Source organism: Eleutherodactylus coqui, chromosome 12 (genome assembly GCF_035609145.1).
Source record: "Eleutherodactylus coqui strain aEleCoq1 chromosome 12, aEleCoq1.hap1, whole genome shotgun sequence".
NCBI lineage: Eukaryota > Metazoa > Chordata > Amphibia > Anura > Eleutherodactylidae > Eleutherodactylus > Eleutherodactylus coqui.
In genome coordinates this window covers 131,969,870-131,983,549 of record NC_089848.1, presented here as the reverse complement: position 1 = coordinate 131,983,549, position 13,680 = coordinate 131,969,870, and the positions used below count along the sequence as shown (strand labels likewise).

Genomic DNA, 13,680 nt, shown 5'->3' with positions numbered 1-13,680 from the left:
ATAGGAGCCGCCGATGCGCGCAGCGCGCCTCTCCCAGAGACTTCAATAGGAGCCGCCGATGCGCGCGCGCGCCTCTCCCAGAGACTTCAATAGGAGCCGCCGGTGCGCGCGCGCGCCTCTCCCAGAGACTTCAATAGGAGCCGCCGGTGCGCGCGCGCGCCTCTCCCAGAGACTTCAATAGGAGCCGCCGGTGCGCGCGCGCGCCTCTCCCAGAGACTTCAATAGGAGCCGCCGGTGCGCGCGCGCGCCTCTCCCAGAGACTTCAATAGGAGCCGCCGGTGCGCGCGGCGCGCCTCTCCCAGAGACTTCAATAGGAGCCGCCGGTGCGCGCGCGCGCCTCTCCCAGAGACTTCAATAGGAGCCGCCGGTGCGCGCGCGCGCCTCTCCCAGAGACTTCAATAGGAGCCGCCGGTGCGCGCGCGCGCCTCTCCCAGAGACTTCAATAGGAGCCGCCGGTGCGCGCGCGCGCCTCTCCAGAGACTTCAATAGGAGCCGCCGGTGCGCGCAGCGCGCCTCTCCCAGAGACTTCAATAGGAGCCGCCGGTGCGCGCGCGCGCCTCTCCCAGAGACTTCAATAGGAGCCGCCGGTGCGCGCGCGCGCCTCTCCCAGAGACTTCAATAGGAGCCGCCGGTGCGCGCGCGCGCCTCTCCCAGAGACTTCAATAGGAGCCGCCGGTGCGCGCGCGCGCCTCTCCCAGAGACTTCAATAGGAGCCGCCGGTGCGCGCGCGCGCCTCTCCCAGAGACTTCAATAGGAGCCGCCGGTGCGCGCGCGCCTCTCCCAGAGACTTCAATAGGAGCCGCCGGTGCGCGCGCTGCGCCTCTCCCAGAGACTTCAATAGGAGCCGCCGGTGCGCGCGCGCCTCTCCCAGAGACTTCAATAGGAGCCGCCGGTGCGCGCGCGCCTCTCCCAGAGACTTCAATAGGAGCCGCCGGTGCGCGCGCGCGCCTCTCCCAGAGACTTCAATAGGAGCCGCCGGTGCGCGCGCGCCTCTCCCAGAGACTTCAATAGGAGCCGCCGGTGCGCGCGCGCCTCTCCCAGAGACTTCAATAGGAGCCGCCGGTGCGCGCGCGCCTCTCCCAGAGACTTCAATAGGAGCCGCCGGTGCGCGCGCGCCTCTCCCAGAGACTTCAATAGGAGCCGCCGGTGCGCGCGCGCCTCTCCCAGAGACTTCAATAGGAGCCGCCGGTGCGCTCGCGCGGCCTCTCCCAGAGACTTCAATAGGAGCCGCCGGTGCGCGCGCGCGCCTCTCCCAGAGACTTCAATAGGAGCCGCCGGTGCGCGCGCGCGCCTCTCCCAGAGACTTCAATAGGAGCCGCCGGTGCGCCGCGCGCGCCTCTCCCAGAGACTTCAATAGGAGCCGCCGGTGCGCGCGCGCGCGCCTCTCCCAGAGACTTCAATAGGAGCCGCCGGTGCGCGCGCGCGCCTCTCCCAGAGACTTCAATAGGAGCCGCCGGTGCGCGCGCGCGCCTCTCCCAGAGACTTCAATAGGAGCCGCCGGTGCGCGCGCGCGCCTCTCCCAGAGACTTCAATAGGAGCCGCCGGTGCGCGCGCGCCTCTCCCAGAGACTTCAATAGGAGCCGCCGGTGCGCGCGCGCCTCTCCCAGAGACTTCAATAGGAGCCGCCGGTGCGCGCGCGCCTCTCCCAGAGACTTCAATAGGAGCCGCCGGTGCGCGCGCGCCTCTCCCAGAGACTTCAATAGGAGCCGCCGGTGCCGCGCGCGCCTCTCCCAGAGACTTCAATAGGAGCCGCCGGTGCGCGCGCGCCTCTCCCAGAGACTTCAATAGGAGCCGCCGGTGCGCGCGCGCCTCTCCCAGAGACTTCAATAGGAGCCGCCGGTGCGCGCGCGCCTCTCCCAGAGACTTCAATAGGAGCCGCCGGTGCGCGCGCGCCTCTCCCAGAGACTTCAATAGGAGCCGCCGGTGCGCGCGCGCCTCTCCCAGAGACTTCAATAGGAGCCGCCGGTGCGCGCGCGCCTCTCCCAGAGACTTCAATAGGAGCCGCCGGTGCGCGCGCGCCTCTCCCAGAGACTTCAATAGGAGCCGCCGGTGCGCGCGCGCCTCTCCCAGAGACTTCAATAGGAGCCGCCGGTGCGCGCGCGCCTCTCCCAGAGACTTCAATAGGAGCCGCCGGTGCGCGCGCGCCTCTCCCAGAGGCTTCAATAGGAGCCGCCGGTGCGCGCGCGCCTCTCCCAGAGGCTTCAATAGGAGCCGCCGGTGCGCGCGCGCCTCTCCCAGAGGCTTCAATAGGAGCCGCCGGTGCGCGCGCGCCTCTCCCAGAGGCTTCAATAGGAGCCGCCGGTGCGCGCGCGCGCCTCTCCCAGAGGCTTCAATAGGAGCCGCCGGTGCGCGCGCGCCTCTCCCAGAGGCTTCAATAGGAGCCGCCGGTGCGCGCGCGCCTCTCCCAGAGGCTTCAATAGGAGCCGCCGGTGCGCGCGCGCCTCTCCCAGAGGCTTCAATAGGAGCCGCCGGTGCGCGCGCGCCTCTCCCAGAGGCTTCAATAGGAGCCGCCGGTGCGCGCGCGCCTCTCCCAGAGGCTTCAATAGGAGCCGCCGGTGCGCGCGCGCCTCTCCCAGAGGCTTCAATAGGAGCCGCCGGTGCGCGCGCGCCTCTCCAGAGGCTTCAATAGGAGCCGCCGGTGCGCGCGCGCCTCTCCCAGAGGCTTCAATAGGAGCCGCCGGTGCGCGCGCGCCTCTCCCAGAGACTTCAATAGGAGCCGCCGGTGCGCGCGCTGCCTCTCCCAGAGACTTCAATAGGAGCCGCCGGTGCGCGCGCGCCTCTCCCAGAGACTTCAATAGGAGCCGCCGGTGCGCGCGCTGCCTCTCCCAGAGACTTCAATAGGAGCCGCCGGTGCGCGCGCGCCTCTCCCAGAGACTTCAATAGGAGCCGCCGGTGCGCGCGCGCGCCTCTCCCAGAGACTTCAATAGGAGAGGTGCGCGCGCGCCTCTCCCAGAGACTTCAATAGGAGCCGCCGGTGCGCGCGCGCCTCTCCCAGAGACTTCAATAGGAGCCGCCGGTGCGCGCGCGCCTCTCCCAGAGACTTCAATAGGAGCCGCCGGTGCGCGCGCGCCTCTCCCAGAGACTTCAATAGGAGCCGCCGGTGCGCGCGCGCCTCTCCCAGAGACTTCAATAGGAGCCGCCGGTGCGCGCGCGCCTCTCCCAGAGACTTCAATAGGAGCCGCCGGTGCGCGCGCGCCTCTCCCAGAGACTTCAATAGGAGCCGCCGGTGCGCGCGCGCCTCTCCCAGAGACTTCAATAGGAGCCGCCGGTGCGCGCGCGCCTCTCCCAGAGACTTCAATAGGAGCCGCCGGTGCGCGCGCGCCTCTCCCAGAGACTTCAATAGGAGCCGCCGGTGCGCGCGCGCCTCTCCCAGAGACTTCAATAGGAGCCGCCGGTGCGCGCGCGCCTCTCCCAGAGACTTCAATAGGAGCCGCCGGTGCGCGCGCGCCTCTCCCAGAGACTTCAATAGGAGCCGCCGGTGCGCGCGCGCCTCTCCCAGAGACTTCAATAGGAGCCGCCGGTGCGCGCGCGCCTCTCCCAGAGACTTCAATAGGAGCCGCCGGTGCGCGCGCGCCTCTCCCAGAGACTTCAATAGGAGCCGCCGGTGCGCGCGCGCCTCTCCCAGAGACTTCAATAGGAGCCGCCGGTGCGCGCGCGCCTCTCCCAGAGACTTCAATAGGAGCCGCCGGTGCGCGCGCGCCTCTCCCAGAGACTTCAATAGGAGCCGCCGGTGCGCGCGCGCCTCTCCCAGAGACTTCAATAGGAGCCGCCGGTGCGCGCGCGCCTCTCCCAGAGACTTCAATAGGAGCCGCCGGTGCGCGCGCGCCTCTCCCAGAGACTTCAATAGGAGCCGCCGGTGCGCGCGCGCCTCTCCCAGAGACTTCAATAGGAGCCGCCGGTGCGCGCGCGCCTCTCCCAGAGACTTCAATAGGAGCCGCCGGTGCGCGCGCGCCTCTCCCAGAGACTTCAATAGGAGCCGCCGGTGCGCGCGCGCCTCTCCCAGAGACTTCAATAGGAGCCGCCGGTGCGCGCGCGCCTCTCCCAGAGACTTCAATAGGAGCCGCCGGTGCGCGCGCGCCTCTCCCAGAGACTTCAATAGGAGCCGCCGGTGCGCGCGCGCCTCTCCCAGAGACTTCAATAGGAGCCGCCGGTGCGCGCGCGCCTCTCCCAGAGACTTCAATAGGAGCCGCCGGTGCGCGCGCGCCTCTCCCAGAGACTTCAATAGGAGCCGCCGGTGCGCGCGCGCCTCTCCCAGAGACTTCAATAGGAGCCGCCGGTGCGCGCGCGCCTCTCCCAGAGACTTCAATAGGAGCCGCCGGTGCGCGCGCGCCTCTCCCAGAGACTTCAATAGGAGCCGCCGGTGCGCGCGCGCCTCTCCCAGAGACTTCAATAGGAGCCGCCGGTGCGCGCGCGCCTCTCCCAGAGACTTCAATAGGAGCCGCCGGTGCGCGCGCGCCTCTCCCAGAGACTTCAATAGGAGCCGCCGGTGCGCGCGCGCCTCTCCCAGAGACTTCAATAGGAGCCGCCGGTGCGCGCGCGCCTCTCCCAGAGACTTCAATAGGAGCCGCCGGTGCGCGCGCGCCTCTCCCAGAGACTTCAATAGGAGCCGCCGGTGCGCGCGCGCCTCTCCCAGAGACTTCAATAGGAGCCGCCGGTGCGCGCGCGCCTCTCCCAGAGACTTCAATAGGAGCCGCCGGTGCGCGCGCGCCTCTCCCAGAGACTTCAATAGGAGCCGCCGGTGCGCGCGCGCCTCTCCCAGAGACTTCAATAGGAGCCGCCGGTGCGCGCGCGCCTCTCCCAGAGACTTCAATAGGAGCCGCCGGTGCGCGCGCGCCTCTCCCAGAGACTTCAATAGGAGCCGCCGGTGCGCGCGCGCCTCTCCCAGAGACTTCAATAGGAGCCGCCGGTGCGCGCGCGCCTCTCCCAGAGACTTCAATAGGAGCCGCCGGTGCGCGCGCGCCTCTCCCAGAGACTTCAATAGGAGCCGCCGGTGCGCGCGCGCCTCTCCCAGAGACTTCAATAGGAGCCGCCGGTGCGCGCGCGCCTCTCCCAGAGACTTCAATAGGAGCCGCCGGTGCGCGCGCGCCTCTCCCAGAGACTTCAATAGGAGCCGCCGGTGCGCGCGCGCCTCTCCCAGAGACTTCAATAGGAGCCGCCGGTGCGCGCGCGCCTCTCCCAGAGACTTCAATAGGAGCCGCCGGTGCGCGCGCGCCTCTCCCAGAGACTTCAATAGGAGCCGCCGGTGCGCGCGCGCCTCTCCCAGAGACTTCAATAGGAGCCGCCGGTGCGCGCGCGCCTCTCCCAGAGACTTCAATAGGAGCCGCCGGTGCGCGCGCGCCTCTCCCAGAGACTTCAATAGGAGCCGCCGGTGCGCGCGCGCCTCTCCCAGAGACTTCAATAGGAGCCGCCGGTGCGCGCGCGCCTCTCCCAGAGACTTCAATAGGAGCCGCCGGTGCGCGCGCGCCTCTCCCAGAGACTTCAATAGGAGCCGCCGGTGCGCGCGCGCCTCTCCCAGAGACTTCAATAGGAGCCGCCGGTGCGCGCGCGCCTCTCCCAGAGACTTCAATAGGAGCCGCCGGTGCGTAGCAGTCTGAAAGGAGTTAGATTTCTAAGTCACATGAGAACCAGGGAGAAGTACAAGATGTCCACCGGTCACTGGCGCACAGACAGTTCTGTTTAGTGGATCCGCAGCAGCGGACCCCGAACCGCGCAGCGTGAGACCTTGGGAGCCCAATCTATCTTCTGTTAAAGGGATTTCTAGGGTTAGAAAAGCATGGCTTCTGCCTTATAGAAACAGCGCCACATCTGTCCAACTTGTTCTGTTTGGTATTGCACCTCATCAATTGAAATGACTAGCGCTGCCCTGCAATACCACACACAACCTGTAGATCGACGGGGAGCTGTATTTTGGAAGGCGGCCACCGTGTTTATTTAATCCTGGACAATTCCTTGGAACTGAGCTAAACGACCCTCAAGGAAAACCGGCAGGTTCTAGTTGTGCGGAGAATCCCGCTGGTCGCTCGCCACGGAAGAGATGAATTACACGCCTTCAGATGTGATTACTACTGTATGTCAGAGGCCGCCGAGGCAGAACTAACGAGGCGTGGGAACGCGCTGCAGCGCTCCAAGCAGAAGCATCATGTGTATCTGGGGAAGTAAGGAGGTGGTGAGGGTCCCACCCGTGGAGGCAGCGGCCGCACGGATTCACTGCTGCTCGGGGGTCTTAGTAGCAGCAGCACTAGATAATATCCCCCCTCAGTGTGCTGATGTCATCGGCTGCTGATTTACTTATTTACTGGAGTTTTATCACATTTGCTGCATTTTTGGGGGCCCGTCAGTTTTCCTCCTAGCGGTTCCCCATAGGACTTCTGTAAGGGGAGGGGGGGTCTGTCGCGTTGTCAAAACTCCATAGAAAGAAATGGCAGCAACAAGAGAGGAACCTTCTCGGAATAAATGGCTGCTCGCCCTGTCAGAACAGCCTTGGATCCTGACGCTTTGCAGCGCTGTAGGGTAAATCTACGGCGAATCCCCTGCTAAATCTGCATTAAAATCCACACGTAAAACCTGCGGCTTCACAGGCGGGAATCACCACATCGGGATCTTCCCTCGGAGGGCGCTGTCACACGGCAGATTGTTGCAGCACCTGCTGACTGAAATGAGTCGTGCTGCTGGCGTGCGTGGACTTCAGCAGGGGCTGCGCAGAATGCTTCCCATTCCAGTATTAGAATGCCTGTGAAACGGATACACTGCAATACTGGAGTATTGTGGTACATTGTACATCAGATGTCCCCGAACTACAGACGAATTCCTGGGTGGACGAAGGGAACGGGCGCTGACCGACCTGCTCGTTGTCATTCAGGGCTTTACACCACAGGTGTCCGGGAAGAGCTAGCTCTGACGAGGGCCGGCCGCACAAGCCGGTTGTCATGCGTCGTCATCGCCTGAAATCTGTGTGTTGGTTAATCTGTGCGATCGCCCAGCAAATTCTAGAAGCTTTTATTATGCTGGAAACCGGAAGAAGCGGCACGAGCTTTAGATATCGGGTGACGTTCACGGAGTTCCCCTTAATGCATGACTTATCTTTTGTGTAACTTCCTCGGCAACGAGATTATGTAGAATCTTGCAAGATCCAAATCAGAAGGCCAAGCAGATAAGATCCATTGTGAGTTCTGTGGTTAATGAGCAAAAACGGCGCACTTGGCGATTCTGATTGTCGCTCCTTCCCTCCTTTGACTTGTTGCATCCACGAATGCACTTTTTTTCCCCCATCCATGCCCCCTTCACCACATGTTTCATTCCGTGACAAACTGCAGGTTACACCTTGTTCTTAGAACATGAATGTCACCTTTGAGTATTGGAAATGCTTCTAACTCCGGCCGCTGTCACGTGGGTCCTTTTTGCACTGGATGAAGCTGCCGTCTTTATCGCTCATGCCCGAAAAATGCCGGCGTCTTCTACAATGTGTCCCAGGTTTATCTGCTCTTATTCCCAAGAAACAAACTAGTAGACCTTAGAACTGGAATGCATCTTGTAGTAATCCATACTGCTGATGGCGTCTGTGTGCGCAGCGCTGAAGGTGGTAGAAATTTGCAGGTACAGGGTTTCCCCCAATAATAAGGCTCTCTTATATTTCTTTTGCCCTGAAAGAGGCACTAGGTTTTATTTTTGGGTGGATGTCTTATTGTACTTAGCAAGCTTGCTCCATGTTCTTCCCACTGATCTTTGGAGCCCCAGCAGGCTTCCTGCAGTCCTCAGCTGCCCATAGATCACTTCCTGGTTACGGGGTTCATAAATCACGCCTCCAGGAACCAATTGCTCTGATTGGCTGAGCAGTGGTTAAGAACCAATCAATGCAGCAGTCGATGAACCAATCCGATGGCTGTGATTGGCAGCGCTTGAGGATAAACCAATCACAGCCATCGTGTTGCGGAGGCGGGATTTATGAATTGCTGACCCGCAGCATTGACTGGCCAAATCACAAATCCTGTGTATATATGTGTGAGATATATATAACTTATTATTATTTTATTGTAATGCAGCTAGGGCTGCTTTTCAAGCCTCCCCTGAAAATCCTGAAAAATCAGGAAAGGGCTTATTTTCGTGTTTAACATTGATTCGAAAAACCCGCTGACCCCTCCTCTTCACTGTTTCCCATGCAGACTGTGGACATCCACAAGGAGAAGGTGGCCCGCAGAGAGATCGGCATCCTGACCACCAACAAGAACACGGCAAGGAGCCATAAAATTATAGCTCCCACCAACATGGAGCGCCCCGTCAGGTACATTCGAAAGCCCATAGACTACACGGTGCTTGACGATGTAGGCCACGGAGTAAAGGTAAGCGATCGCTCCTCGCTGCGCCAAACACTTTCACTTCTCTCTCCTCCTCCTGCACTTATGAAGAGTTGGGGCCCTTTTATGTGTTGGGGCCAATAAATTGTTCATGTTCCTGCATTCAGTGGGAATGTGAATGATCGCTCAGTGTAAATTCCTTTGCTTCTCATTCGTCATCCAGTCTCTGCATACAGAAGGATCGGCTGTGTAAACAGGCAGTCACTGTTTACTGTGTAGGGAGGCGGGCGGCTGGAAGGATCCCCGGCCCGCTCCGTCTACATTCACTGAGCGATGGTCATTCCTGTGTGACAGCCCAGGAGCGACTATCACTGCGACGACCGCCGGCATCTGCGTCTCACGTAAAGGGGCCCTTAGTGAGAAGTTAATTACCCTGATGCGGTAGAGCCGCTCCGGGCATGAAGAGTTTCCCTACTTTATTAATTACGGGGCAGATGTATGAAGTGGTCTAAAATGAAAGGTCTGTTGCCTCTAGCAACCAATCAGAGGGCAGTTTTCACTTTGGGCTCATTCACACGAGCGTATTTGCCCGTGTATTAAGTGGATATCTTTCTTACATCATGTCCTATTGTGAACAGTTTTATGGAATCGGCGACATTATGCAAATACGGAGGGTGAAACCACACACAGCATTAACACTGCGCCTTATACAGGGCTGATACGCTCGTGTGAGGGCGCCCTTACAGAGGGCTTGTATAATAGCAGCTGGCAGACCATTTCATACATTCACACCCGAGTATGATCACATTCCTAGATGGTCGATCATTGATCAGCATGAAGGTGATCTTTGACCCCGCCCCCTACTGTCAGTCTTATATATTGGCCGGGTTCTTGTATATTCTGCTGTCTTCCTGCAGACGTAGTGAAACGCTAAAGAGAAAAAATATGGACGTCCGACATCCGTGTTGTCCAACTCCAGAACAAAATCGCTGACCGCACACAGCTGATATATAGGAACCCGGCCTTAAAGGGATGCGGTCAGGATGTAGGCACCCAAACCGCCATGTATAAGTTATACTGAGTGCGTTGAATGTGTCATTTCCCCCCCCCCCCCCTTCCTGGCGTATCTGTTAATGAGCGATGAGACCTCACCTCCGGCTTCTGATGCCCCACTGGGCGGCCCCTATTAGCTTGATCACACTGCAGTACCCACGCTCTTGTCTTGTGAGATTTGGCGCAGGAGTGGCTGAAGCTCCCTTCTGACTTCATTGATCACTCGTGCATGCAGCGGGGTTGCCGCTAGAAGCGTCATGCAGCTACTTCTGCGCCACATCTCAGACGAGGCGCAGGGTTTGTGGAGCACACGGGGCGAGGGCCGCCAATCAAAGTGACGCTCGTCTCGGCCGCGAGAAGCACATAAGGCTCGGCTCCGCCCTACCAACGTATGCAGCGAGGGAAACGTTTGTGTAGGTTTCTGGCTAATGTAAAGGTAGTGAGGTCAGAGGTCACATGATAACTTCTCACGATGCCCGGCGTGCGAACAGTATGGCGGTTTAGGTGCCTAAATGCTAATGGATGTTCCCTTTATCACAGGGAGTGCTTGTATCCTTTCTAATTAATACAACTTTCTAATTAACTTGCCATTACAGTTTCCCCGTAATGGCGGCGCCGTGTTACCGCAGCACATTGCATCCTTAGGGATGTAATAGTCTGCAAATGTGGTTTAGGCGGAAACTCTAGATGTAGATTGCATTTAGAAGAACGGACAGAGCTAATTGCTAATTTACTTTTACCTCTAATTGGCATAGAGGTTATTTTACTAAACCCTAATAAGTGCAGGCATTCTCTAAAGGGTCCCCATGACAACACTTCCGGTACTTTTACGGCTCATTCTTAACACTGGGCTTATAGGCAGCAGGGCGGTAAGAAGGGTAGTCTTGCAAAATGAAGCGACTGTTGATCCTCTACGTTAACAGGAGTGATGGCCGTTCAGTGAATGGAGGCGGAGTGCGCCGGAGATCTCTTCTGGCCACCCATCTCCAATCCTCGATGAACGACTGCCTGTTGACACAGGCCGATAGTCACTTGGCTTCTAGGTGAGCTTAAAAACCAATCTAACAAGTGAGCGATGTTTCGCTTGTTGCCCTGTTGGTGGCCGAGTACACCGGACCGCTATTGCCAAAAATTGTTTCTGGTGACAAATCGCCCCTTGTAAAGGTACCTTTTACCCTATTCACAGGATCGGGGGTAGCAATCTGATTGGTGTGGGGTCCTAAGAACGGGGACTGAAGGATGAGGCTGTGCTTGAGGGCGCCCTACTGCACCGTTCACTTCAATGTGGGTGCTGGAGATAGCTGAGCGCTTGAGTTCTGCCGTCTCTAGCGCCCCCACTGCAATGACCTGGGTGGCGGTGCGTGAGCTCATCCAACGCTCCTGCGGAGACGTGCCGGACGCAGATCCTTGTGATCAGTAGTTGGAGAGTTACCCCTGGCCTGCGAATAGGCGTCACTTTGTATCTTGGGACAATGCCTTTCATGAAGTGTCTTCTATCTTGTACCTACAATAAAGATGTAATCTGGCACTGCGAGGTCGGAGTAGTCGCATGCAGGAAGTGGCCTCTCACTTGGCACATAGAGAACATTATTAGAGGGATAGTCCTGGATTACAACAACATGGCTGCTCTCTTCCTGCTCATATGTTCTTAAGCCAAGCTGCAATACCACGCACAACCTTTGGACAGATGAGGCGCTGTTGTTGTGTTTGGAAGAAAGCAGCTGTGTTTGTAGCCCCTGTGATTAGACTATTAGTTGCAGAGAAGCTGATGGGCTGGACACGGCGCAGACGTCTCCACGTCTAAAGGGATCTGCCATCTCTAATTAGACCCTCCTGATGATCTCCTCCAGACGGCCGCCATCTCTGTAGTAACAGTTTTGTTTACTTTGCTGTTTTCTTGAATCTTCCAAACTGAAGTCACTTTTGTTTACTTTATGTGAATTCTGCATCTGTTTCCAACCTGATGGGACTTCACAAGGCCAGACTTGTTCCTTGCCCCTCGGGGATACGAAGGCTCCGCCGTACTAACCCCCTGCGCAGCTGGATGACTGCGGCTCGCTTGCATGTCTTCGGGCTTCTCCGCACGGCATGCCGTGACTCCTGGCTTGGCGCAGCGGCTCGCATGTAACCCGAACAAGCTGCATCGTTGGTGTTAATTCTAATAACGTCTTTCCAGGCTTCACGCTGACATCCACCTACACTAAACACAATGTAACCGCCATCATATCTCCTAGCAACACGGCGCTCTATCTCCGAGGTGTCAAGGCTCCGTACTAGAGCTGTGTGCAGAGTCCTGACACCCCGAACAAGAGGCAGGATTGACGTCTCTTCTCTCCCCCGCGCCCGGCTGTCGGTTGCAGCTCGGTGACAGCCGGGACTTCCTTCTCCTTGTTTACGGCTTCTCTGCTCTTCTGCATTTTGGTCGATTTTGTTAAAGGGAATTCACTTTGAGAATCCCACTGCCCCGTCCGAGAGTTGTCCTATTGCGCCTTAGAGGGGTATTTCCATCTGGTGCTTCTACGGGGTATGTCCTCTAAAAGTCATAGAGGTGGGACTTTAACCCCTTCATGACCACGATATGCCTTTTTACTGACCTCAAGAACGGGCTTTAAACCTGCATATACATCTCTTTAAGGCGGTGGCTTGGCAGATTACTGACAGCCAGACTCCTGCTCTAACCGCCAGGAATGGAGAACTCTCAGATGCTGGTTGTTTAAGCCCTTATATGCCACTCAATAGTAACTGCCGCATGTAAGCAGATGCCACCCATAGGCATCCCACAGTGTGATTGCTAGGTACCAATGGGTTCCCATGACAGCTGTAAACCTGTCTGCCATGTGACTCGGCCTATTGGGTCCCACTTCCCGCTCTGTCCAATAGGCTGCTGTCATAGCCTTAGTAGAATGCACTACATAAGTAATGCAGTGTACTATCTTAGCGATCGAATGATCACCCTTCAGGGACTAAAATATGGTGTCAAAAAAAGTTCAATGAAGTTTAATTAAAAGGGGGAAAAAAAACTCTTTAAAAAATGTGTGTTTTTTCTGACTCGAGGCGGACTGATTTGCATGAGCTGCAGGACTTAAGTTTTTGCAAGAACTGCCTACATGCTTGTTCTAATAAAGCCATCGGACAGAATCCTTTTAGTTCCGGCGTTACTGTGGAGATTCCGTAGCGAAGTCTCACAGCTTTATGTAATTTGCAGCAATAGGAAGGAAATGTTGGCGCCCGGCGGCGTGATGAGTAACGGGAGCGTTGTCTCACCAGATAGATATTCTCCTCCCGGAGCCGATCAGCCATGTGTTCTCTCCAGCGCCCATTGTTCTGATAATCACTTCCATCCCCTCCTATGAGATGTCTTGGTGAGAGGGGTCTCTTCTTACCAGACATGGAAGATTTATGTGTGCCTTTTGTCTTACATGATATACGGATGAGCTGAAGGGCACGAGCCCCTCGCGTCCCCACGGACCCTCGCTGCATTTGTACAATCAACCATTTTTCGGGAATGTGCGCTGTCCTTCGTCGGGAATGTGCGCTGTCCTTCGTCACGGACGCACACCGTACTGTTTGGTAACCTTTTGGATTTGCAAATACATCATTGTAATTGCGGCCTTCAGGAGTTGCTGAGATCCCACAATTGGGTAATGCGAGGGCAAGGAAAGGTACATACCCCTGGAATCCCCCGCAGTCTGAATGCAAACACCAGAGATTTCGAAGCCTTGGTAGAAGGATACCGCTGGGAGCTGCTGTATGTCTGTGTGCAGCGGATGAACGTCTGACACGTACGCCGCTGCTCCAGTCACATGGGGCATTCGGGGAGTCTCGGTGGTCGGACCTTTTCTTCTATCCTGCGGGGAAATGTCGTTAGCAGGAAAACTCCTTTAAGGTGCTTGTACCAAGATTGGGAGTCATCCCCTATCTTGTGGATTGGGAATAACTGGCTGATTGTTGGGGGTCAACTGCTGAAACCCCTGCTGATGGCGAACTACAGGGGTCGTTTCTCCCACCACAGAATGAATGGCACACTGGTCGAGTGTGCGTAGCCAGCGCTCCATTCATCCTACCAGGGCTGACGGACATGCCAATTGCATGCTGCTCCGCTATCAACAGCCCCATTGGAAGTGAATGGAGCATCAGCGCTCAAATCTGTCTCCCCCCTCACTGCAAGGTGTGCAGTAACCCCACTGTGAGGATGCAAGTGGGTGCGGGGACCCCCACCAATCAGCAAGTTGCCCCCTATCCTGGGGACAACCTGTGGCTAACTTGTAATCTTGGCTCAACCCCTTTAAATTACCCCTTCATCTACAACCTCCCAGATCGCACGTCCCCCGTGGAG

The 13,680-nt window shown here is 58.0% G+C and overlaps 1 protein-coding gene across 9 annotated transcripts in view; it reads left to right on the top strand.

Annotated features, from left to right (window-relative positions):
- ABI1 (abl interactor 1) overlaps positions 1–13,680 on the top strand; it is a 92,596-nt gene that overhangs the window by 37,588 nt on the left and 41,328 nt on the right. For all 9 annotated transcript variants that reach the window (XM_066585657.1, XM_066585659.1, XM_066585661.1 and 6 more), the window contains exon 3: positions 8,160–8,336. In XM_066585657.1, coding sequence (XP_066441754.1) covers positions 8,160–8,336 — 177 coding nt within the window. The remainder of the gene's footprint in view (positions 1–8,159; positions 8,337–13,680) is intronic.